The 25,216-nt window shown below is 43.7% G+C and overlaps 1 protein-coding gene across 1 annotated transcript in view; it reads left to right on the top strand.

Annotated features, from left to right (window-relative positions):
* The window catches only part of PITPNM2 (phosphatidylinositol transfer protein membrane associated 2), a 128,822-nt gene that overhangs the window by 67,791 nt on the left and 35,815 nt on the right, over positions 1 to 25,216 (top strand). The window contains 5 exon segments of the mRNA XM_032706232.1: positions 10,913 to 11,127; positions 12,320 to 12,441; positions 14,069 to 14,302; positions 20,551 to 20,874; positions 23,733 to 23,828. Of these exon segments, the coding sequence (XP_032562123.1) occupies positions 10,913 to 11,127; positions 12,320 to 12,441; positions 14,069 to 14,302; positions 20,551 to 20,874; positions 23,733 to 23,828 (991 nt within the window).

The raw sequence follows: 25,216 nt of genomic DNA, 5'->3' as shown, positions 1-25,216 counted from the left end.
GTTTTATTCTTGTACAAAAAACAGGTAAATTTTTCAAAACAGTGAAATCACTCTTTGTACCTCTTTTGATGCAACTTTTTCCTAAAATCTGTATACACATTTAAAAGCCTGTCCTGCTTCCAAGGGTGAGAGATTTCTTGATAAACTCGGTCTGGAGAGTTGTCCTTGGGACTGGGAGAGCTGTGGTTTGGTGTGGTGAAGCTGCAGCCTCCTGTCCTAAGCAGAGAGGAACTGGAGTTGAGCACTGGAATGAGTTTCATGAGGCACAAACCATTTATGGAGGGGACAACTGTAACCATCTCTAGGGATTTCTTTTTTCCTGCAGAAGTTATGAGCCAGGGACTTCTCAGACACATCACGCCAAAGGCATGTGGGCTTTTTGAGTCTCTGCGAGGTGAAGCCTGTTGGGCACAAAGGGGCAGGATCATCTGTGTTACACACCAGGAAGTTCTTGTTAAAGGGTCTCTTCATTCTTCCTCTTCTAAGAGGCCTGCATGTTTTTGTCTCAGCAGGTATCCTTTCCTGGAACACTGGCATCCTTTTCTTGTGTGTTCAGGGAACCTTCCTTTCTGTGCACTTCCCCCTCACTCCAGAAACAATGCACACGTTAAGTCCCTGTTTCATAAAAGCCTGGAATACGAGATCTGAATGCATTTGTCAGAAAGATCAAGATCTTATTAGCCAAAGGTCAGGCCATTTATCATCTTAATAACGTTCGTTACTGTGGTTCCATATGCCATGAGATTCCGAGAGACCATTGCCCTTCTGACCCTTTCATAAGACGAGAGAATTCCTCTTGTTATTAAAACTTATTTTTATATCACTGTGCATAGCTTACTTGTCTGCTCTAAGTAAGTCTGGTCCTCATTTTGTCCATACAGATTTCTCTGAGTATCTGTGACCTTCCTCCAAAGTGTGCCTTAAAAATATTCTTCTGGATGCAGTGATTACCTTTTGAGGATGACACTTAAAGATGTGGTGTCACCCTTCCCAGTTAATAAAGTTAATGCTTTGTTGTTCATCAGTTTGAGGGTCTGTGACGGGGGAAGGCCTCTGGTTCCTGTTTGAGGCAATCCATGAAAGGTAACCCATCTGTTTTCCTGGGATTTCAGGGCTTCTCTCATCTGTTAACATGACCTTTCTTCTACAGTCCTCCAGGGCTTTGCATTTATTGCCTTCCCTGACAAATCAGAGTGCATTCCAAGCATCTGCAGTGTGCTGTAGTCACCTATCCTGACTGCTGATGGAGAATCCTGATTTCCATTGCTTTCCTCCTTTGCAAAGGTTCATCCATCATCTCACTCTCCACATCCCTGCACTGTCCTGTTTTCTCCTTCATTTCCATGTAACTCTCTGGAAGCTACCTTTGAAAATAGACTTAAAAAGCTGCTTGGTGGTGGTAATTAGAGACACCCTGTCCTGATACCCAGTGCAGAAGTTGTGTCCCTTAAACCCTCAGCTCCACTTGGCAGCCACAGGCAGGCTCAGCAGATGGTGAAGGATTGATTGAGTGGGGGAAAGCAAACTAACCCTTCATCTCTGGACACTGAAGAAGCGGGTGGCTGATTATTTTTCTTTCACATGCAGATGCCTTGACCATCTGGACAGACATGTATATGCTTTAATTTTAAAGCAGGTGACACTGCTGACAGCTCCAGAGACCCTGGAAGACTTGCAAGTCTAAAAGCAAAGCCTGGTTTGAAGCTTTCCCCCCCATTTTATATGCTACAGCATTAAAAAAACTTGTGGCTTCTATATTTTTTTCTTCTTCTGGTTTTCATATGCTTTTCTTTGTGATCATGAGACTTGCATCCTTGTGGAAGAGGAGAATAAGACACTTGCAGATGTTTAGCTTTGAGAACAGAGGTGGTAAGTACAGGCACATTCAGTGCTACCATATGTGGGGTCTCATTTGCACAGGTGGCAATGACACCCCTACAAGTTTCATTTGGGGAAACCATACAGAAAATAGAGAACACCTTTTCTACATTTCCTTTTTTCTGGTTTTGAAGCCTTTTTGTATCTTTGGTTATCCTGGAACAGTTCTTTCACTGTCTGTGATTCCATACCATATTCCAAAAAGAATAGTTGATAGGGCAGTGAACTTTCTGTTGCCTTGACAGTTCCCATGTGCTCTCTTTCTCTTAACAAAATTGAATGAAACTGAGATAAGGTTTATAATACAAACGTTATTTTAAACTTCAGATTTGCTCTGGTTTTAATACAGGATGCAGCACTGCTAATCCTACTGAGCTTGTTGGCTGTCAAAAATCCTTTTCCCTTCTTTATTTTTTTTTATTTTTATGAAAGAAGGCTTCTGATGTGTGGACAAAATCCTGACTGTTGACTGAGATTAGGTTCTCACTTTTTCAGATACCCAAAGGCAAGTAACGAATTAAGTGTTAAGAAAACTATGGGGATTTCTTTAAGCCAGTCCTCTGGCACTTTAGGATACAGCCTATTGTTAATGAACAATTGCACTGTGTTCCTAAAATCTAAGGGATGTAGTCAGAGGATTAGAATTGATCCAAAACACCCCGAGTTGAAATTCTGTCTCTGACTCACAATGTACTAATGGGCAACTCGCTTTGCCTCCCTCTAAAGCAGGGACAGTAATTCACAATGTCTGTGGAATAGTTAATACAGTGAAAAATCAGTTTAAAGACACAGAAGGAAATACTTAAAGTAGATGAAATACTGAGCTGGAAGTGTAGAAGACGTTTTGAAAGATTGAGCATGTGGCATAAACAAGTTTGAGGTATCTCCATAATCAAGTGATTCCTAATTCATGTGCCTCTGGCACATCCAGCCCTGACTCTAAAGGAGTATGACTGGGCATCTTTGTAAGGTGAAGTGATTAATGAGTGGCGATGAGAACGGTTCTCTTAATGCTGTAAATTATTTATGATCCTGCACAATTGATTGTCCCCAAAATATCCTGTTTTTGTACGAGCAGCTTCATTAATATCTGGCCCTGACTCTAAATAATGCAGTTCCTACAACACTGGTACAAATTGATGCTGTGCGTGTTTCTGCTCCATCTCGTGCGGCTCTGCCGCTGACAGTCTGTCCTACCTTTAACTTTTAGGGCTTTTTTTTAAAAAAAAAAAAATGTTTTACATTGTGAGAAAAGCAGCCAAGGGTGATGGAGCTGCAGATGCAGCACAGGTCACATGCACTTCCTGGGGTGAGAGCGGTTCCTTCTCCAGCGCCTTCTGCACATCCAGCTTTGCTTCTGCAGCTCTACATGTGCCTCTCTCTGGCAAGAAGAGCCTCCTGGTGACATTCTCTTCTCCTTGTGTGCCTCATTTCTCCTTGGAGGCAGTGTTATGCAGTTGTTGAAGCATGGGACAACAGGCTGGCAATTCCTGGGTGATATCCCAATTCTTGCTTGCTAAACTTGAGGGAAGATCCCCCTCCATAATATCCCTGCTGCAGGCTGGAATGATCAGATGGCAGCTCCCTACAGAGTTTGGAAGGACCCAGAGGGGAAATTTCCTGGAAATTGCAGCTGCTCAGTGCCGTATTGTGAAGACAGATGATAATTCCATTATGGTTACTGTCAGAAGGGTGTTCAGCTGGTGAAGCATCAGTGTTTGGGGGACAGGAGGGTATGGAATGAAGCACTGCACATTGCCCAGCCATTGATCAAACCTAGAAGGGAGATGTTTAAAACAGCTGCTCTTTTCCCTTTATTAATGAAGCCATTGATGAGGAACAGATTTTTTCCTCTTTCCCCAGAGCATCAGGTCATTCCTATGTGTTCGATGCAACGAGCCTGAGAGTCAAAGTGCTATTGTAAAGCCTCGTGTTCTGATCATTATTTTGTTGACTCAAACTAACCTTCCTTCCCTAAATAAGTATTGACACTGGCCCTTCATGTATTTTATTTTTTTTTTAACAGCAGTAATTGGATTAAAGTACTTGTCACCCATGAAGGATGTGAGAGCACAAAGGGCACAGGGACAGCTCAGCTGTGGGCACCATGGATACTGGTGACATCACTGGTGTGCTGCTGGTGTGCAGAGCTGGAGCCTGGGTGAGGATGGCCTGAACTAAACCCAGGGATTGCTGATGTAGCCCCATTGCCATGGAAACAGATGTTGCAGTCTAAAGTTGCCTGCATGCATAACATGGTGTGAACACATGGTCCTGTGGTGACCACAACTTCTGAAAGGGCAGGAATAGCCTTACTGGTGGGAGGGCTTGGAGTTGGTTTCCCATGAACTTAACTGTGCACAATGAGATAGAACAAGCCTTGCGTTGAGTAACAAAAGCAAAACTCAAATCCCTTGCTATTCTCCAGCAGTTTTGTTGTTGAAGGACTGTCAGTCTGACTTGGTGTGGATTGTTTCTGATTGCACCTGAGTGCAGGCTCAAAAGTACTAATTAAACCCATTCCTGAGGCAGCAGTGTTCCCATTATTAAAGGTAAGCTCCTGTCTACCCTTAAAATTGTCTTTCTAATGTAACCATTAAGGCTGTGCTTGACTACTGCAAAACAGGAGTAGAGAAGCTTCCCTGTTTGGGGACTGTTCTCCTGGATTTTGGTAAAGGTCCCTACTCAAGCCCAATGAAGAAGACTTGCATCATGGTTAGGATGCTGAAATGGGGATTGAAAGATCTGGGTACTAGACTGTAGCCCTGCCAGCAGCTCTGTGTCTTATTTTCTCCTTCTTCAAAATGGTACTTTCATGTTGATTCCATCAACTTTAATGTGAGAGGACTCAGCTCTTCTGACTGGGGCACAAAAACCTTTGACAGCAAGAAATTGTGTGTGCTGTTCCACTTCAGCACTCTCCTGCAGTAATAACAGTAAAGGTGATTTTTATTTTTAATTTAATTCGTGTAGCTTCCTGTTTGCTCTTAGAACATGTTGTGCACTGATAAAATTATGTTGGTTTTGATGTGATGGGAAGTTCTGCATCATGGCTTCTGTAAGAGTGGACCAGTACCATCTTCTTGTTCCCTTTGTTCACTCTGAACAGAGCTTTTTGCTTAGGTATCACCCTGGTTTTGCTGATCTGGTTTTTATTGAGTGTTTCAGGTCTTTGGCACAAGTTTTGAAAAGAAAAGGAAAAAACCAAACAAACTAACAACAACAAAAAACAACTTGGGAATTATGACCCTACTGTACTTTCAGGGTAAACCAGCATCTTTGTTTTTGTAGTCGAAGATCTGGTTTTTGATTACCTGCAGTAAATCCTGCCCATGAATGGGGCCTGGTCTATCAGATATCTGCATCAGCAGGCAGAAGGTTGTTGGTGGTGAAAGCAGATTGCTCGTAATGAATTAGATGTCAGCTCAAATGCTCAGAAAGGAGTGGTTAACAGAACCCAGAGCTGAGTCATACACAGCAAGAAGCACCTGAGGGCAGGGCAGATACACCCATGAGTATGAACATCCTCAGTGGACATGTTATCCATGTGCAGAAATGCTGTACTGGGAAAATGTGGTAAGAATACATCAGGTATTAATTCCAGGACCTTTTGGTATTTCCCAGTGTCTCTGTCATTGGCTTTTTGGTTCTAGATGCACATTGAGGAAGGCTGTGGGTGATGGGAAGAAGGCAGCACTTTGGAAAATCAGTTATAAGAGTGAAATATCCCTCAGCCTAAATAATGTCCAGCTGGAGAAAGCTGGAAGTATTTTTCCCTTGGCACATGGAAGCGATTGAAAACAAGGAGTTTGTCCCTCTCCCAGCCCAAATTTTGTTACTCAACCCTTTATACTTTGACTATGACTTTGTACTTCCTTTCTAAAACTGAACAGAATAGGTGTGATTAGTGAAACCAGGTATTCCAAGCTGTCCCGTGAGTCCTCCTTCCTAAGCAGCTTCAGACATTTCTGTGGTCTGGTGCATTGCGTGAGGCACTTCAGGCTTTCTCTGGTTCCCAGAGGACAGATCTGTTTCTGGACACTTAATTGGCATTTGTGGTAGCCTTAGCATCCAAAACAATAAAAAAAATAGTAATTGGTTATAAGGAATGTTTTCTCAACCTCCCTTGCCACAATATGAGCAAGTATGTTAGGGATCCTCTGGGGATATTTGCTGTCATGTTCTTGTTCCGTGGTTACATAGATGCCTTTGCTGTCATTGCTGTCATTGTTAAGTGAAACCATCAGCTGGCTGGAAACTTCTTGTGTGCGTATCTGTGTCTAAGTGGGCTAAAAAAATCCCAAGAGTTCAGTGTTATTTTAATACATTCTCCCAGAAGAATTTGTCTGGACTGTCAAAATACCCTGTTTCCAACTGAGAGCTGGAGGATAAAACACCACAAAAAAAATCTTTTGGTTATTGTTTCCAGACAATGATTTGTGTCTTCATTATCTGTGGATGATAGGTCTGTCAAGTGCTGTCAGTCTCCATAATTGGAGTAATCTCAAACCAAAACTCTCGTGGGCCCTCAGTCGGCTGCCGTGTAACTGCATTGCAGTGGGGATGTGAGAACTTCAGTGGGAAGCTAAAGCATCTCAGCCTTTTGTAACCACTATCTCACTTATTTAGATTGAGAGGTTGTACTGTAAACAATAATCAGTGGTAAACAAGGTAAGATTATAGCTATAATCTATTTTTGAAAGCTAGAACAATGCCTGGATCACCCATTATCACCGGACAACCTTTACTGTTCTCTGCAGCATCATTGCAGTGCTCAAAGGAGTAAGTTACAATAAAAAGAAGACAACTTCAGGAGAAACTAAACCCCTGAACTGTGTACAGTGCTGCTGTTGGCTTTGCAGAGATTCCCTGCTTATGCATCTGAGCCCATGTGCAGCCTGGGCTGGAACACAAGGAGAAGGATTCTGGTTTAGGATAATATTCTTGGCGTTCTTCTGAGTTGGTTTGTGGGACTGCTTTTTCTTCTAATTCACCAAAAGCAAAACACTACAAGCCAAGCTTAGTTTACATAGGCTAACTTCTGTATTCCTTCAGCTGATCCAGTAAGCCACATCCTGACTGTTTCATCCAGCATTGTGCATTCTGGTGTGAGTGCCATTCCTCCAGCTGTGCTGACACTCCTCAGGTTGTGAGGGTTTCTGTTGCCATCCATCATCATTCCTTTAGGGAGCTGTGTCCCCCTAAAACAACATCCAAGTTGCATTGAGTCACCTGGTGCCATTCAGCTATGCCGGGTGGTTTGCTGGACTAAGGCTTTGCAGGGTGTAAACTCTGTGTAAACTGGTGGGGAGGGACATTTCTGACTGGGAAAGGAAATGGAAGATCTAAGAACTGTCCAACCTGCCTTTGCTAGTGGAAGGCTTTGTTTCTAGCTGCTTTTCTCCTGTTGTGAAGGGCAGATGATAAATGGGGTTAGGCTTGCCCAGTGGTTAAATGACATTCATGGGAATTATTCATCTATGATTGCTGTGCTGAGGTCATGTGCTGTGTCCCATGCTATGCTGCTGTGCCAAGAGATTTATTTTAATAGAAGCCTTTAAGTAACTGGCATTCTTGCTAATCATGGTGCATCTGCTTCTCTGGGTTCCCTGTTATGAGTAATTTAATGCTATTACTTTAGCTAGAAGGGATCTGTGTCACCATCTGTCCTGAAAAGCTATTGATGGGGCTGTGCAGAACATGGAGTGTCATCAGCACAAGAGAGGGACTTCTAAAGGGATGACTGGATTTCCTGTTGTAATACAATATAAGATGGTTTACTGTGATTATGGCTTAGATAACCTGCATATAAAGGCTGTCAGCTACTCTTTGATTTCGTTGGGGACCATTCCTCAGATATTTATAGAGGGAAGATGCTGTGTCAGTTAGTAGTGAGTAGTAATGACACAGGAAATCTGCTAAATAAAGTCTCTACTTCTCATAGGGACATGTGTCTATGAGGCTGAAACCTGAGAGACTGACCCTAAAATGCCTGCACATCTGTCCCCTCCCCCAGCAGATATTCTTTAGAGAGGCCTTGCCAGACACTTCTCACACCAAATGCTTTCCTAATCAATGGTTATTTTTTAATTGTTATTTACAGACCAGTTTTTGTAACAAGCCCCCTCCAGGCTGTGGCTCAGTCACAATGGGCATGAAAAGGCTTTATGGCTGAAGAGCAAATTGCTCTTCACTCTCAGAAGTGCTTCACTTTCACAGCACCACTTACACCCAGAGTATCATCCTGGTCTCTCAAGTGAATGTGGCTGATGTCTTTATTTCTATTATATGAGAAAGAAATCTTTTTGTCTTTGTGACTGGTCAGTAATTGTACTGTTCATCATCTAACCTCTTTTGGCTCTTCCTTACCTCACTTGTTGCCTTCTCAACAAGCCAACTGGTAAGTCTGAGGGTGTGAAGGGCTGGGAAGCAGCTTTGTGTGGGTTTATCGTGTGGAGTTTCTCTGTGATCATACTATCCTTCCCAGCAATGTGTTTTGTTTTGAGTATAAATTTGACCTGACTCAAAAGTCCTGGCTCTAAAGATAGTTTGGGATATAATCTTTGATTATTTTTTTTTTTTTGTCAGCAGAGCTGCAGCTCTTATTTCACATTCATCTAAGAAAATGTTCTTGCTGCCCTTGTCACATCTTATGTGGATAAAGTGACAAGTAGGAGGAATGTGTAGGGCCAAAATTTGCTTAAGGTTTGAAACTGGGTGACAGAGGCTGTGGGCTGGAGTTGGTCGCCTGGAAAGGCTGAAGGAGGAAGCATGCCCTGCTCTCAGAATAGGGTTTGCAGTCTGCTGCAGGTGCAGAAGTAAATAAAATCAGGAATCAGAAGTGGGATGTGAACTGACTTTCACAAAGAGTTTTAGAGGACTTGTGTTTTTGCCTTCTTTGTCTCCTCACAAAGTGTTGGGGCCAGAACACGGTGCCAACCTCACATCTCCCATCACCAGACAGCTCTGGCTGAGAACCTCAGTGTTACCGGGTCATGTGGGAAAAGCTCCTTATTCATGTAAAAAAAAAAATTGGCTGGTATGGCAGGTCACCAGGGTTCCAGCTGTAGGATGAGAACCAGGCAGCTCATCTTCGTGCAGAGAGATTTTTGTTAAAAACTGGCTGAATAGGGAAGAACCAAGTGGAGAATGTCAGTGCTGGCTCTGTGTGTGGATGTAATACTGCTCAGGATGTTTTGGTCCCAAATGAGGACTTGCAGAATAGATTATGCTCTAGAATGGAGTTTTAAATCCATCTGATGTGCAATTCTACTGTGATAACTTGGCATGAAGAGAACCCATCTTCCCTTTGCTTATGATTTCTATGTGCCTCTGCCATGTAATAAAACTCTAGATCTCCATAATTTGTATGAACTGTTCAGAGTAGATGCTGTACTGCTATTCTGTCTGACACATTCACTGTGCTGGTTGAGCTACTGCCTTTTCCAAGACCTTTGAATTAACCAGATTTTGGGGTCATCAAGATTATTTAATGTTATTGTCATAAATATTTGTACAGGACTTGGTCAGTGCTTATATAAGAACTGAAAGTCAGTAATTTGTTTGAAGAGGATGTGTGCTTTAATGAACTGCCAGCTGAGTGTTAGAAACAAACTGTAAAAAAAGTACTTTTCTATTTTTTTATTTTTTTCTATTGCAGTTTATAGAGTGAGAAAAAACTTACTGTTTAGATTGTCAGTTGTTTAGGTTTGTTGGTTATGGCTGTTTAAATTTTAAATCACTTGAAAGCTCTTTAAAAACAGAGCTATTTACTTCCAAATAGCTCTGTTGGCTTATCATCTTGTTCTCAAAAGATGAGAAGCTGATCTCTTGCATCTTATTAATAATTTGCTGTTAAACTGTGTTATCCTTTGAATTGTTTGTATGCCAGAAATGAGAAGTTGTTATTGTGTTACATTTCACGGTTGATTCTTGGTATAAAATTCCTTTTTTCCCCCCTTAATTTTCAAAGTACTATGCTCTCAAATACAAACAATGAACTTAAAATGCTAACAGTATGAATCTGTTGTTTGGAAATGATGAAGGTTATACATCATCCAATCTGCTGAAGTGTGTTAGAAATTAATAAATATTTGGTTTGCCTCTAGCTCTTCTTAGAAGCACTGAAATTTTTAATTGAAGGAGTTTTTGCCAGGTTTCTCAGTGAAGGACAATCCAACAAATAAGCCCAAATTTGGAGGCTGCCAAGGGGTGCAATGTGCATTCTGGCAAACTTGGGTTGTTTCTTCTAAATATCTTAATTAGCAGAGCATAATCTCTTCTGGGAGAGCTGCTGCCAGGCCAGATCACGTGCAACAAGCCCCCAAATCCTGTGGGATTAGGTCATAGAATAGTCTTTAGCACTGTGATCATACATTTAGGTTGGAAAAGATCTCCAAGATCATCCAGTTCAACCTGTGACCAATCACCCCCCTTGTCAACCAGACCCAGAGCACTGAGTGCCACATCCAGCCCTTTCTTGAACACCTCCAGGGATGGGGACTCCACTACCTCTCTGGGCAGCCCCTTCCAATGTCTGACCACCCTTTCAGTAAAGAAGTTCCTCCTCACGTCCAGCCTGAGATGATGCTGTGCCAAGTGTGTGTACAGTTCTTCATGCTGATACACCACCAGCAGCGTGCTAGGCTGAACAAGCTCTCTTTTGCTGTGCCATCTACTGATGTAAAAGACTTTTGTGCTGTTTGGTGATTCACAGCTGGAGCCAAGTTTTGGGGTGTGATATGTAAACCTGTTACAGGAGCAGGAACCGAGGTGTCAGTAGATCTCCATTCAAACTTAGTATCCAAATCAAAATTTTCACAAGATTTCTAATAGATCAGTTCTCTGTTGGCCAGATGAGTCTCTAAATTTTTCCTTTATAATCTCTAGGTTTGGTAACTTTAGTGCCAGGGTGCTGCTACAGTTCTCTGTTTCAAAGGAGTCCTAGAAACCATCCTCAGGGTCCACGTGCTTTAAGAGCCTGCTACGTACAATAACCTGGAAAAATTAACTATGTGAGACTTTTCCCTTTCAGAAAAAGAGCAGAGAGGAGACATGTGGGGAAGGCAGCGGGGTGGAGATCCTGGAGAACAGGCCCTACGTGGATGGGCCAGGAGGCAACGGGCAGTACACTCACAAGGTGTATCACATTGGGATGCACATCCCCAGCTGGTTCCGCTCAATACTGCCCAAGGCAGCTCTGCGAGTCGAAGAGGAATCATGGAATGCTTATCCTTACACAAGGACAAGGTAAAACTGAGCCACTCCTCCCTCCCCAGGAATATCCTTTAGAAAAACCAGGGTCAAGTCCTAAAATTCTTCGGCAGTGTTTAATCTCCGGAGCGCGAGCGTTGCCTGGGCTGACTGCAAACATTGCTGGAGAATTTGTGGCTCGTTGCTCTAAAATGTTGAGCTGTTTTGTCCATCAAAGCGTGGGAAATCTTGAATGGTTTTTATTTTAGTCTTGTATCCTGCACTGCATGTTCTGCTTAACATTGCAGATATCTGCTAGCTCAGGGAAGTTATAAATGTACCCAGTGCTGGGACAGATGTCACGCTGAATACTGTCAAGGAAGACAGGATTCGTTTGCTCTACAGGGGAAGAAAAAATATTAATAAATATATAAATAAATTTGGTGCTTCTTTTCTGGGAACTGTCTTTCTGTCATTTAGCTAGAATCTAACAAACCCGCATCCTACGGTTTTCACCCTGAGGAGTGAAGAGAACCAGAGGCTCTGTGGAGCCCTCTGGGACCTCCTCGTTTCAGCTGATTTTGTCTGAGAGGACTTCAGATACCCTGGAATAAACAGCCTTTTATACCAGTTGCTCTGTTTTAGAGCATTTGCACTTTACCAGATTTACAAGTCTGGTATTGCTATCATCTTTCATAATAAAAGGGCTTTAATGGATATTTTTATCAAAAGACCTGGAAAAGTTTCCTAGTTCTGTTTTAGCTGGTCTCTCCAAGTGCCATCGGTCCTGGGAGAGGTGGGGAGTCAGTGTTTGCCATTGGGCCATTGCCAATGACTGAATATAGTGGAGCTGCCTGACTTTCAAGTGATTAAAGTCCACTTCCACTCAGGTTTTATCTCTTCCCTTGAAATGCCCATGAGTCAGTCAGTTGACCAGGAAACCTGTGCTGCACAGAACCAGTCCATATTTTATTCTGCCATAGATTTCAGACAGGAGCTCTGCTTTTCTCCTTGCACAGGAGCATTTCCAGGGTGTCCTTGTATGTTTCATAACATCACTTTTTAGTATAGTGGGCCCAAAATTTATCTCCTTGCTGAAAACTGGTGAGCTCCAGTCTTAAGGAGTTATTAAAGAACAATCTCTTTAATCTATCCAGTCGATATTTTAAGCATATCTGAGGTAAAACATGAGTGAAGGCTGGCTGGGATTTGAGGCTGATTTACTCTAAGCTGTTGTTCTGGCTTTCAGGTACACGTGTCCTTTTGTGGAGAAGTTCTCTATTGATATTGAGACGTACTACAAAACTGATCCAGGAGACCATAGCAACGTGTTCAACCTTTCTGCTGCAGAAAAAAGGCAAACTATTTTAGGTAAATAGCCTTTTTCTTTTACTTTTTCTTTCTTTCTGCCGGTTTTTTTTTTTGGCTTGGTGTGTCCTATCTGTCTTTCCATCCCTGCTAAACACAAACCTGCACCCCCGTGGTGTCACTGTGGGTAGGGTTACATCAAGTAAAGTGAGGACACCTGGGTTCTCTTCCAGGCTTGATGTAAATCACATGGAAATAATTTGAATCACCTATCTGTAAATTGAAGCTGCTGTTTTTCCATCTTATTTATGCAGCTCCAGAGAGAAGTAAGACATCTAATAAATTTGGGGGTAATAAGTAGAAATAACCAGAGAAGAGGAAAATATTGCTGTGTAATTGTAAAAATATTGCTGTATACTTGTGAGGCTCCCTTGTGGATGTGGAAATGATTCCTATCTGCACTTTTGAAGTAGGAAGGTGCATTTTGTTTTTGCTCCCTCTCCTTTTAGTCTTGTCCTCATGCAGGTTAATACTCAGCTTCTCAGCTGGCTTTAGAAGATTAAGTTAATGTAAGGATTTTATGAGAAAAGGCAAAAGGCAACATCATAAAAAGGCAGAGAATGACAAGTGTTGTAGCAGTTCCTCTGTCCTGCCATTCCATCCTGGTCCTTGCCCATGGCATTTTCCGGAGACTGTGCTGTGTGACAGAGAGTGCTGGCAATGACAGCCATGCAGGACTGAAGCATCCCTGGGATGGAAACATCCCTTGCTCTGGAACTGCTGAGGCTGGAGAAGTGTTAAGCTGGAGCTGTCCTTGCAGCCCCGGGAAAGGACATCTTTGGGCTGTGTGGCTCCTGGAGCCCTGTGGGACAGGGCCATAACCCTGAGCAGTTTCATTGGAGTGTTACATGATTTCAACTCCTTTGTTTTGTAGACTGGCCTCATTCCTGAGCTTGTCTGATCAGGCTTGCAGTGCTGAACAAACAGGCTCAAGTCATGCTGCCTCCCTGGGAGGTGTCAGCAGAGCTGTCATTCCTTGGGAAGTGTGATCCCGCCCTTCAATCCAAACTTCAGATACTTCTGCTGAGCTCTGGGGTGGGGGTTGCAGATCGTTAAAATATGTTCATTCACTGCACTCCCAGTTTCCACTTTTCCATTGTTAGATTGATAATTAGGACTTAAGTTTTTTGCCTTCCTCAGTACATCTGGTCTAACAATAGCAGATGAGGAGTTCCCAGTACCCTCATTTGATGGATATTCCGTGGGTAGTGCCTATTCCATAGCAGGGCAGGTGTATTTAACTGTCTTGGATGAGACAACTGGAGCACTGTGAGTGATACTAGAAAAGCTGAAAGATGGAATGTGCAACAGATCTTTATGGAGCTGGAAAGACGGAGTGTGCAGAGCTGCCAGAGTGGATCTGCAGCCACTGTGGGCAGAAACATCTATTTGGAGCAAAGCCTCTGTCTGCAGGAACTGTGTGTGCTCGTTCCTCTGGCAGAGCTGATCTCTGCCCAGCAGCAGTGTATAAACAATTAAAATATCAGTTGTTTAAGTGTAAGTAAAAAGAAACTAAATTGCTGTAATGTTTCTGGTACCTAGTAAAACAGAGATAACTCATGAAAAATGATGTTTTCTTCTTTTGTCCAGCAACAGAAAAGGTCTTACTGTTTTCATTCTCTTTCTGTAGATCCTATTGATATTGTTAAGGATCCTATCCCTCCACATGAATACAAAGCTGAGGAGGATCCAAAACTGTATAAATCAGTGAAGACTAAAAGAGGGCCCCTCTCAGAAGATTGGATTCAAGAGTACAAGAACAACCCTGGGAAATACCCCATCATGTGTGCATACAAACTGTGTAAAGTGGAGTTCAGATACTGGGGGATGCAGTCGAAGATTGAGCGGTTTATCCACGATGTTGGTGAGCATTTGTAGCCCTGCAAAGTTCACTGTCAGCTCCTTGATGTTGTTTCTGAATCAGAACACAAAGGTGAGGTGTGTGCAATGCATCATATCCTGAGAGATGTCTGTGAGAGTCTCAGATCTGATGACTCTGTGTGTCAGCTCAGACAAAACCCTGTTATTCTATCACTTATAATCATGGTATGTACAAATCCAAAGCACGTGTACTCACTGAAAGAGCTTCAAGTCTTGTGTAGGCAAGATCTTGCATTCTCTTTTTTTTTTTTTTTTTAGATAAGGATTTGTCTGTTAAACTTGCCAGATCATTTTCAAAATCTGCCAGTTTTCCTTATTGTGACCAAAATCCATCCTGAAGGGCTGCCTGAAGAAATGAGCTTCACTCCTGAGACCTGAGTGGTTCCAGAAAACCACTCCTGGAGCATCCCTAGTTTCTACCTGCCTTGTGACAGGGCTGGTGGGTCTCTGCGTGGCCATACATCTCTGGGATGTTCAGGGCCCTGCACATCACTGTACTGTTACCTGTGGTGGGTCACTGACAGCTCTGAGTTGTGACTAAATGTGCTGCTCTAAAGGATCCATCATTCTTAGGTCAGGGCTTTTAGGGGGGAATTGGTTGTGTAGTAACTGAATGGTGGCAATGCTGGCAGTAATTTGTTCTTTGCAGAAAATCTGTAACACAGCTGATACAGTTTGTGAGCCTTGCCACAGATGACAGGATCTATGGCCAGGTGAAAAACCTAAAGAGTTTGTTAAAGAAGGATTTCCATCCCAAAAAAAAAAAAAGCAGAGGCTGTACTCTGGAAAAGAGAAACCCAAAGAAGGGCTGTGTAGAGGATGGTACCTGCTTTCTGTACACAGTAAATCCTCCTGCATGACCTCTGCAACTCTCCTTTTGATAAGCAAATCTTCCATGAAGTGCCTAAGTAATTTTATAGCTCTTTACAGTCATATCGTGCTCCTGAGAGTTAATGTGGAAAACACTGATAGAGCAGTGGAGAATGGTGTTCACCTCTCTCTGAATGCTCACAGGTTGTTTTCTTAAAGCTCCTTTGCTTTTCCTTTACCCACAGATGGAAGTTTTACCTGCTGTAGGCTGTATTACAAGTGCCTCTCTGCAATGAGCTCCCTCGGCATTTAGGTGACACGGGTTAATTTAGTGTATGCTGGAAAACACGAGGGCAGAATAACAACTCCCTTGTATCTGTTAAATGGAAAAGCAGCACGTGACTCTTCCAGTTGTTCAGAGGTGTTTGGCATAGATTAAACTGTGGTCCCTTAGAAACATTTCTTTTGTATTCTGTGAAAGATTGCCTGCCATTTCCCTCTTGATTGAGGTTTTGCAGAGAGCAGAGCCAGCTCATTGTCTGCCTTTCAAAAGCTTTTCCACTCTGTTATAATGATGGCAAATACTGTTTTTCAAAGTGGTTAAGATGCATAAAATCAGAAAAGCCTTTAAGGCAAGACGAAGTAGAGTGAGTGAAAAGTGAAAGCAAAAGCTTTGGGTATCTACTGGAGCTGCGTGGCCTCCCCCTGCCCTGGGAGAACCATGGGGAAGCCATTTGCCCAGTGAATGGGCAAAGTGCCACAGCATTTGTACCACAGCCAGCAAGGTATGAGGATGTTAAAGTTGGAAGGATGTGGCTACAACAGGACTGACCAGGCTTAGGTGCTGATCCCAGTTTGGGGGTTTCAGCTGGTGACCAAAAGCAGATGGAGACCTTTGTGCATTGTACAGCTGATGGTGGACCAAGCTCCCAGGAGCCAGAGATGTTCTGGTGGCTCAGCCCCTCCTTCCTTGGCATTTTCCTCCTGGTTCCTCTGTTCCCAAGCCCTGCAGATTTATTTCTTGGAGAATCAGCCAACTCTGTGTGGGGTCACCAAGTCGGCAAGAGAACAGAGGCAGAAGCAAACAGCAGGATCCAAACTCTGCCCGAGGAGGGGAGCAGTACTTAGTGGTGCAAACTAAAATTAGAGAATGGGTTGAAAAAAGAACAGGTCTGAGGTAAGTGATGGATGGATTGTACAATGTGGAAAGGCTGCTGAGCACAGAGGGAGTAACTCTGGGGGATGGTGTTGAAACGTTCTCAGTCGCACTGAGTGCAACAGCCATTCTTTCCTATGACTAATTGGACAGTTACTCAGTGCTTTGACAGCCTAAGACACAGACTAAAATTGTGATTGTGGGCTATTAGTCTACTTGGCTGTAATATTTGTATGCTTTTTTACTCCTTTCCCATAGATTTTAAGTTTAATTGGACTGGCACTGCATAATGTTCTGCTCCCACTTGCTTCCTAATGGTGCACGTGGGCTCTGAGTCTTTTGTTGTTAAACAAGTGTGTTGACTGTGTATGGGTTATTAATTATATACTGTGGCAAAGTGTGTTCCATCCCAGTAACTGGAGCTTTGTCTAAGCCACTGTGTCTTAGGCTAAATATGCCCAAATTGCTGCACAGTGATGAAGTGGTTTTAGAAAGTACTTTTACAGAACTTTTGCTTCACTAAAGCGCTCGAATGACTAAGGTCATCCACTGCTTGTTGGAGCCCAAAGGCAGAGTTTTATCTTTCCAAGGGGAGGCAGGTTGCAGTTGGAATAATGTGGATGTGACCACAGGCTTTTCTTTGTGATGGGTCTGAGCGAGAGAGGGCAGGGAAGCAAGAAGGTAACTGCAGGTGGCCTTTGATGGGGTACTTTCAGACAACCAGAACCTACTGACAAGGTTAGGGGATCTGTTGTGACTGTCAGGGAAATAGTGTTGCACAAGGAAAATCAGGCATCCTTTACTTGCTGCCAGGAAACTGTGAAAGTGTGTTATAAGATGCTTTGGGATGTTGCCACTGGGTGCAGAATCAATGGATAGCTGAACAGTTGCTTTATATGGATACTGAGGTGGTTTGGAGCAGGATTTGTTGGTAGGTTTTCTGATTTATTTGAGGGGTTTTTTGCATTGAGTTTTTGTTACATTTACTATTTTTACTTCACGTTTAAAAGCAAACCCAGAACTACAGATCAAAGCTTTTTAAATTCAGATGAAGACTCCTCTCTGTCCTGGCTTGTCTCATGGTCATTTGCACTTCCTTTTGTATGATGAAGTTCAACACCACAAATCATTTACAAGAGTCAACACCTCATGTTTGCAACCAGCTTCTGAGGTGGTGAGCTGAAAGCCAAGTGATTTACATGTTTGCACCCTGCTCAACTCTTCACAGATGATCTCTCTCCACAGAGCTGTGGGAAATGTTATAATTAAATCAATGTACAGTGACGGGTACTCTGAAATCAATCTGCATGTGAATGTTTGTGCATGTGTGGTTTTCTTGTTTGTTTGCTTTTTTTTTTTCTTTAAAGCTACAAAAATGCAAAAATGCTTTAAGACTTGATTTTTTCCATTGCACAGGGAGGGAAGCAGTGTCTGGACAAGTGAGGTCAGTCATTAGTAGCTGGTTCCTGAACTCCTGTAGCTGTGTGGGGCCCTCGGTGTGTCCCCTGTGTCCCTCCTGCCTGCTGGAAGGCTGCAGCTGAGGCTGAACAGGAAATCAGTGATATTCTCACTGCTGTGCATGGAGGAGCTGCTCAAGTTCTCTTCCCTAGAACTGAAGACTTTCTCTCCAAGCCATGACTTTTATTTTTCCATTTCTTTTGTACCTACACAGCCTCATTCTCCTCCAGGTTTTCTCCCTGTGTTTAAGGAAGAGAAATGGCACATCCCAGTGAAGGCCAGAGGCTGGGAAAGTAATCTGTCTTTTTGACTTCATGACTAACCTGGAGGGGTAGAGGCACAACAGCTGTGAAGCCCTGTAGAGCCATCCTATTTTCAAAGGAACAAGGTTTTAAGGAAGGATGATTTGGGATGTCAAATCAAAGCAGTGTGAGCAGGGCACACGGGGAGGTCTGTGGGCTGGCAGGAAGCAGTGCAGGCGATTTTTTTGAGATCTGAGGAGGCAGAGAGGAACTTCAAGAGACTTTTTCTTTACCCCCAAGTGGTTTTCATGTTCCCTGTGATGTTAGTCCAATAAAACACAAGTATGTGGTTGGTGGCATCCATGCCTCTACACAGAGAATTTCTGAGGAGTTGGTGCACTAATAGATCAAGGCTGAATCCGGGAGCATGAGCGGAGCCTGCTGAGCCCTGGAACGGAGGAAGCCTTGGGATGAGAGCAAGGGGGACATTCACTTCTGTGTCTGATCACAGTCTGTTTTCATGGTGTTCCAAGCAAGGCAGAAGTGGACATCTTGGATGTGGAAGTCCAAAGGATCGTTGTGGTGTTAGGGAATTAGAGGGAGAGAAATGTTCCCTTGGCTTTCAGTGTGGGTGTGATGGGAGTTTAATCTTTGTAGTTAAGCTCTGCTGGTTGTCAATCATAACAGGAGGTGAAGAGGCTAAAACATCCTCCTGTAGTTCTGCAAAAAGTAATCTGATATGAGAAATAACTCTGAATCTCGACTAAGTCTGAACACAATTAAGTTGCTTACTGTGCCTCCAGAAGGTTGCAGTCTGCTGGCTCATGCTTCCCTCTCCCACAGGGAGCTCCCTTCTGAAAGTCAGGCAGAGAAATGCATCAAATATTGATAAATTTAATCTTACTGTGCAAATGAAGTTCAGGTTTCGCTGGTCCACGACATTAGTGCTGATCTCAAAAGCCATTTCCTCCTGATAGCTTGGCTTGGGAGGGCTGGTGGCATTAAGAACTGACCAAAGAGCAGAGCAGACAATAAAGTGCTCAGACCTGGAAGGAGATAAACATAAAAATACGCTCTTTGTTTGTTTAAAAAAATCCATCAAACAAACAAACAAAAAAAACCCCAAACCAAAAGAAGTGATTGCTGGAAACAAAAGGGATATTTAGGCTGAACATCATAGAAACTGTGACAGTAATGAGATCTAAAATTTTTTGTACAACAGTGAAGCAGATGTTGCTGGAAACACCTCAGAAACCCTGCACACAGTGGCACCATCCCACTTTGGCCATGCTCCTGGAGGTGGAGGGTGGCTTATGACAGACGTGTTTCCTCATGGTGATGTTTAGGGAGCTTGATCTGCAGCTCCCAAAACCTGAATGGTTTCAAGGTAGCTCGTTGATTGCTCTCTATCTTGTAATACTGTAATCCCACTGCTGCTTTTGGCATGTCCTTCAGCCCGTCTCTGCCTCAGTTTCCCAGTAATTAAAGGGGGGACAATATTGACTAAGTATTTATTTTCAGAAGGGCTCCTGAAGATCAGTTGGTCAGTATTTACAGAAGCTTTTAAAGGACCATTACTGCTGTGTGCTACAGTAAATAACAGTTTGGAGCTTTGACCTGTTGTGAGCTTTTAAGGAATAGTATCGGTGAAAACCTAAGCGACTATAATGTTTTAAAATTCTCAGTGGTATTGTGATGTTGACCAGTGAGTCTAACTCTTGAGGAAAGTATCTGTTGCCTGGTTAGGTGCATTATGTGTTGATACCGAGGCATTTCTTCCTTTCAGAAATGTGATACATTGAAATATTTTAAATTGACTTTACTCACTCTGTTTCTCCACTACAGCAGAAGGCAGATGGTATCTGCAAAATAAAGCATCTTTATTCTCTCCCTTACTTTGCTTTCTATCCCATTATCTCAGAAACTCATATTTATAATGCTGTTTCACTGATATATAGAAATCAGATGCAGAAACCAGGTTTCCAAGGAAAGGAAAGGTTTTAGGCTTAGCACTGCTGGTGTGGGATGTGCTTCTGTCATGTAACAATTGGGGTGGGCTGTGTAGTGTTCATCAAGGAATGACTTGAAACTCTTCTGGATTAAAAAAAAAAAAATCAGTGGGTTTTTGTTGTTGATGCTGGCTTTTTTTTTTTTTTTTTTGTCTGTGAACATACTTACCTTTAAAGGTTGGATCTAAATGTTACAACTTGCCAGAAATTCAAGGGGGTTGCAATTACAGCCTGTGTGTGGCTCCTCCTCAGTAGAGCAGGCACTCACAGGAGGACAAAGTCCATAATCCAGAATTAGGAAATCCCTTCCCTAGTTAAAAACAGTCACAGAAGATTTGTCTAATTTCACAGTGCATGGTTGGTTAGCAAGAATTTAGGAGATAAAGCACACAAAGTGACCGAGTTGCCACCCTGACTGTGTGAAGGTCCTTCACTGCAGCGTTGCGGGTTTGATGTCGCTGTAATATCCTGGCCACGGTGTCCTGAGGTTTTGGGAAGGGAACATGTTGAATCCTACCGTTTGTAGCCCTGGTGACGGGGGTGTTTGCCTTTGCAGGCCTGCGGAAGGTCATGGTGCGAGCCCACCGCCAGGCGTGGTGCTGGCAGGACGAGTGGTACGGGCTCACCATCGAGGACATCCGGCGGCTGGAGAAGGAGGCCCAGCTGATGCTGGCTCAGAAGATGGCCCAGTTCTGCGGGGAAAGTGACCCCGAGCAGCACGGTGTCAAAGACACTCCTGGGGAGAAGGAAGTGGAAGCCAACACAGTTTCACCTGCTGACACTGAGGATTCTGCTGCCAACAGTGAACCAGCCTCTGGGAGGTCACTCACCAAGCAATGGTCAACCTCTTCCAAGTCCTCACGGTCTTCAAAGAGAGGAGGTAAGATGACTTGCTCTTCTGAACTGTGTGGAGGTTGGGCTTTGGGCAGGTCAGACCGTGTCTCCTTGTGTCAGGTACCTTTGGCACAACATGTTTTTCTCCTGTGCGTGCTGTTAACTCAGAGGCCTTTTCTGCTGGTGTCACAGGCTCAGTCTTCTCAGGTGGCTTGTTTTGGGTTTGAGAATGTCATCCCATAACTGTGACTCAGTGTCATGTGGCAGAGTTCTTGCCAATGTCAAAAGCAGAGGAACTATGAAAACACCACAGAGGAGCAGGCAGGAGCTGGCTGGCAGTGTGGAGTGTCAGAAGACAGCCAGTAGTGCAGAGAGAGAGTTCTTGCTACCCATGAGCCACGAGGCCCTTCAGTGGTGCTCCCTGGATATATCTGCTTGTCTGCTGTATCACGGCAGGTACCTTGTGTCACAGTACTCCTTGGCCAGGGTTATTTATTCACTTCAGAAGGGTGTTTGGCTCCATGGGTGCTGCAGTGTAGCTCACACAGCAAAGCACCTCTTCAGCTACTCTGGAGATTGAGGCAGGAACCCCAAAAGGCAGGTGGGGGCTGCTGCTTTCCTCTGATGATGACATGGAGTAGCTGTTTGGAGATGACACCTCACCCTGGGATTAGGTGGAACCATGGAGCACAGTTATATTCCCTTTGAAATACCATTCAGGAAGATTTCAGGATTTTGATGTTAAAGCTCCCTTGTGGATGCCCTGTAAGGACTCAGCTTTGAGCCCTGGATTTTGTCCCTCCCCTCTCCCTTGGCAGTCACCTTGTTTTGCTGTACGAAACTCTTCCCTTCCTCAGACCATTCTGTACAAAGGGGTGAATCCCCAGTGAGTTACAGCCAGAAGGTTTGAACCCTCAGCAATTCCCTCTCCTTTTAGTCAAGCACAGCTGGTTAACAGGGTTATAGCAGCTCTCACTGCAAGAGGGAAAAGTGGAAGTCTTGATTTTTCTGAAAACCCCAAGGGGCAGAATTTCTTCAGTGACGGTGGAAGGGAACATTTGGGTGAGTGAAGCTTCTCTGTCTCTCATATGCACTAAATATTGTGAGTTGAGTCTCCATTTTTATTTCCCACTCCATCACTGATTTCATCACAGGGTGAATGAGAGAGGAGCAGTAGTTTTACCTTGCGATGACTCACTCGAGCGAGCCCCAGGGAAGAACCTACCAGATGCTTCATAAATCACTGCATAAAGATAAAAATGCTGGCTACTTTGCCTGCACCAGGATTTTATATTGCTGCACCCATCTCCCATTATACTCTTTGTACAAACCCCCTCTTCCACTGCTGCCATGTTCGCTGGGAGCTGGAGTTTTCAGACCTCTCAGGATTTCACTAGAAGGTTTTCACTGGGAGCAAAGCATGAATTTCTTTTCAACTGCAGAATGTCTCAGCTTTTACAAGAAAAAGTAATGAAAGAAATTAATTGTGATGTGCTGGGAAGTACGTCATGCGGATATTTTAATCCTCCTCCATGCTGGCAGTATATTACCATATGGAAGCAAGGAGGGCTGTCGCGACGTGCCACCACCTCCAGCTGAAAAAAATCCCTTTTCTCCCAAAGATCTCAGTCCTTTCCCTACCACCCGAGTGAGACTTCTGATAGCAGGACCCTTGTCACCATTCCATATGTTATTATATGCTCTATTTTTAGCCACTATTATGCGAGTGCCTTGACGTCACTCCGGCGTGAATTAGCTCTGCTCTGCCAACCTCCTCCTTGCTGCTCCCTGAGAGGTGGGTGGTGGGTGCTGGGGGCTGCTGAGCTGCAATTAGATGACTCTGCACAGGATCTCCCTCCTCTTTCCATCTGACAACCAGATAAAAAATTAGAAGAATTTTACTTGTATATTTAACGCTGTTGGAACAATAGCGTGAAAATGCTCGTGCAGCTGTCACAGTCACCAGAGCGTTTCAGCGTCTTACATATGCTAAATGAGAATTTGTCAGTCTCCTCAGGTTTTTGCTGGGTTAGGTGGCTGCTGCAAGTGCTTTGTGTGCGCTGTGTGACAGGCACAAGGGGAGAAACCCTCTCTCTCATCATTCTCTGGACAGTGCTCCCTTCAGCTGGCGGCTGATCTGTGACAAGTTCAGCCCAGAAGAGCTCAGGCTGGATTGTTGCTAAATTATATCTGAAAAAAAATACAAGAAAAAACCATAATATGATTATATTTGGCACAGGGAACTCTGGAGGGGAAAGTGAAAGGGAGCAGGTAGGTGTGAGAACAGGAGGGCAAACAGCACCCAAAGGACTGTTGGGTTTCTCCTCGCTCTGTCAGGACCGTGCTCCAACAGCTCCCGATGAAGTAGTTGCATGGCATGTTGTTTAAATCATTCAAGTTTAAAGTTTAAATAGATCTCTAATCCAATTTGTGTGGAAGCAATTTCCTTCCAGAAAACAGATTATTTCTCTCCAGGCTGCTCTGCTTAGCTACCCACCCGAAAGTTAGCGAAGCAGAGGCACAGTCTGTGTGCTGATGAGAGGCACAGAGAAAGCCTCCAATCAGCCTGCTTCCTTCCTAATTGCAAACTTTAAAACCCAGCTGATTTTACACGTCCTACTAACAATTATAAATAGCTGCCATTCAAAATAGCAGAAGAGTGATCCAAGCAGCAGCTTGCTTTAATGTAGCATCTTGCTGGCGGGTTCCAACAACAGTAAACAGACAGGATCTGTAAAGCGGTACACTGACATCACACCAGCATCATCGGGGTTTAGGATTTTTAATATTGCAGCAGGGAATTTTCATAGAGAACACATGATTCTCCCTCCAGCAAAGATCATGTTGGGAACTCTCCGTGTTGCCGCTGTAGCGTATCGCATCAGGCTTCTCTGTTTTTTCCAGCAAGTCCCTCGCGCCATAGTATCTCCGAGTGGAGGATGCAGAGCATTGCCAGGGATTCAGATGACAGCTCAGATGATGAATTCTTTGATGCACATGGTATGTGGAGCCTCAATCACCATCGTTTCTCCCCTGAAATGGTGGGGTAAGGGAGCGGAAGGCATGAGGGTGGGGGGTGAGCAGGGAAGGAAGCGAGACTTTCTGCTTTGAAGTCTTTTCCTTTCTCACCACGACATGGTGCAGCTTCTTCCAGCATCACCCAGCAGACTCTTACATTTAACACAGCAACATATCAGATTCTGATCTATTTGAAGGGATCTTGAACAGTCTTAGCCCTTGGAGCTGTATTTTGTTGTGCAAATGAGTGTGGGTAAAATCCACAATAGTAACTGCGCTGTGGGTGTGTCCTAATGATTCACCGTGACTGATTATTTTTCTAATTTGTTTTTTAATCAGTAAGAGGTATGATTAATTATCCTGTCTGGACTTGAAGAAACCCAAATTTGCCTTTATTAACTCCTTATTCTCATGTTCCAAGAAATACAATAGTGAATGCGGCGAGGTACTTCAGGTGCCAGAATTAATCAGTGTTGATTCCAGAATCCTCAAAGTAATTTCGATTACCTGTATTAAGAGAAAGCTGTTATTTTTTTTCACTCTGTGCATGTGTGTGTGGAGAAGCTTTGTTCCACTGCACTCTTTTTGTATGTGGTACTTAATGCAAATTTAAGCATGAAGGACTCCATCTCTACTGACAACAGATGGACTCTTCTCCCAGCTTGTCTGATGGAAGTGAGATGTGCAATATGTGCTGATGAAGTTGGTGACCTTTCTGTGAAATGCAGTTGTTAGAAGAATGACGCCCCAGTTTTGTAAAGCTCAATTTCGCTGATGTTCAGCTAAGGTTCAGTCTCCGAAAATTGATAGTATTGTGTTCCAGGAGAGCTCTCCCATCAGTATTTAGGCACGGATCTCAAATTCTGTGATGGGAAATGGCATGTTAGTGTAGTGACTGGTACAGTAGCAGCTGAAATGTTTGGGACACGTGTAAGTCAGGGGATGAATGTGTGTCTCTTGCCTGGAAGAAGGACCAACTTAGTTTAAGTGTCTCTATTAACTTTTGTAGCATTTACACAAAGTATGCAAGGGATTTATTGTAGCAATATACGTACAAGAGAAGAGGAGTGAGCCATGGAAACGGCATCCTTGCTTTCCACTGCTTTTTGCCTCTTTAATTACTCAGTAATAGAATTGAGATGGAGATGGCTCTGCCTGGGATCCAGAGCCCCAGGGAATCCCTGGCATGCTCCTAACAGGCCTGGGAGGGGGAATTTACAAAAATGAGCCTTGTGCACCTCTGTTGCAGTACTTCTAGGAGCTTGCTAAGTGTAGAAGCAGCTCCTCTCCTGCAACAGCGAGTCTCCGTGTACGTACAGTTTGTCCTCTGCAATCCACACAGTTGGGCTGAAAAGCATGCCCAGATCTGG

This window comes from Chiroxiphia lanceolata, chromosome 18, assembly GCF_009829145.1.
Source record: "Chiroxiphia lanceolata isolate bChiLan1 chromosome 18, bChiLan1.pri, whole genome shotgun sequence".
NCBI lineage: Eukaryota > Metazoa > Chordata > Aves > Passeriformes > Pipridae > Chiroxiphia > Chiroxiphia lanceolata.
Note: the sequence above shows the minus strand (reverse complement) of the source record. Positions and strands in the feature narration are given on the sequence as shown.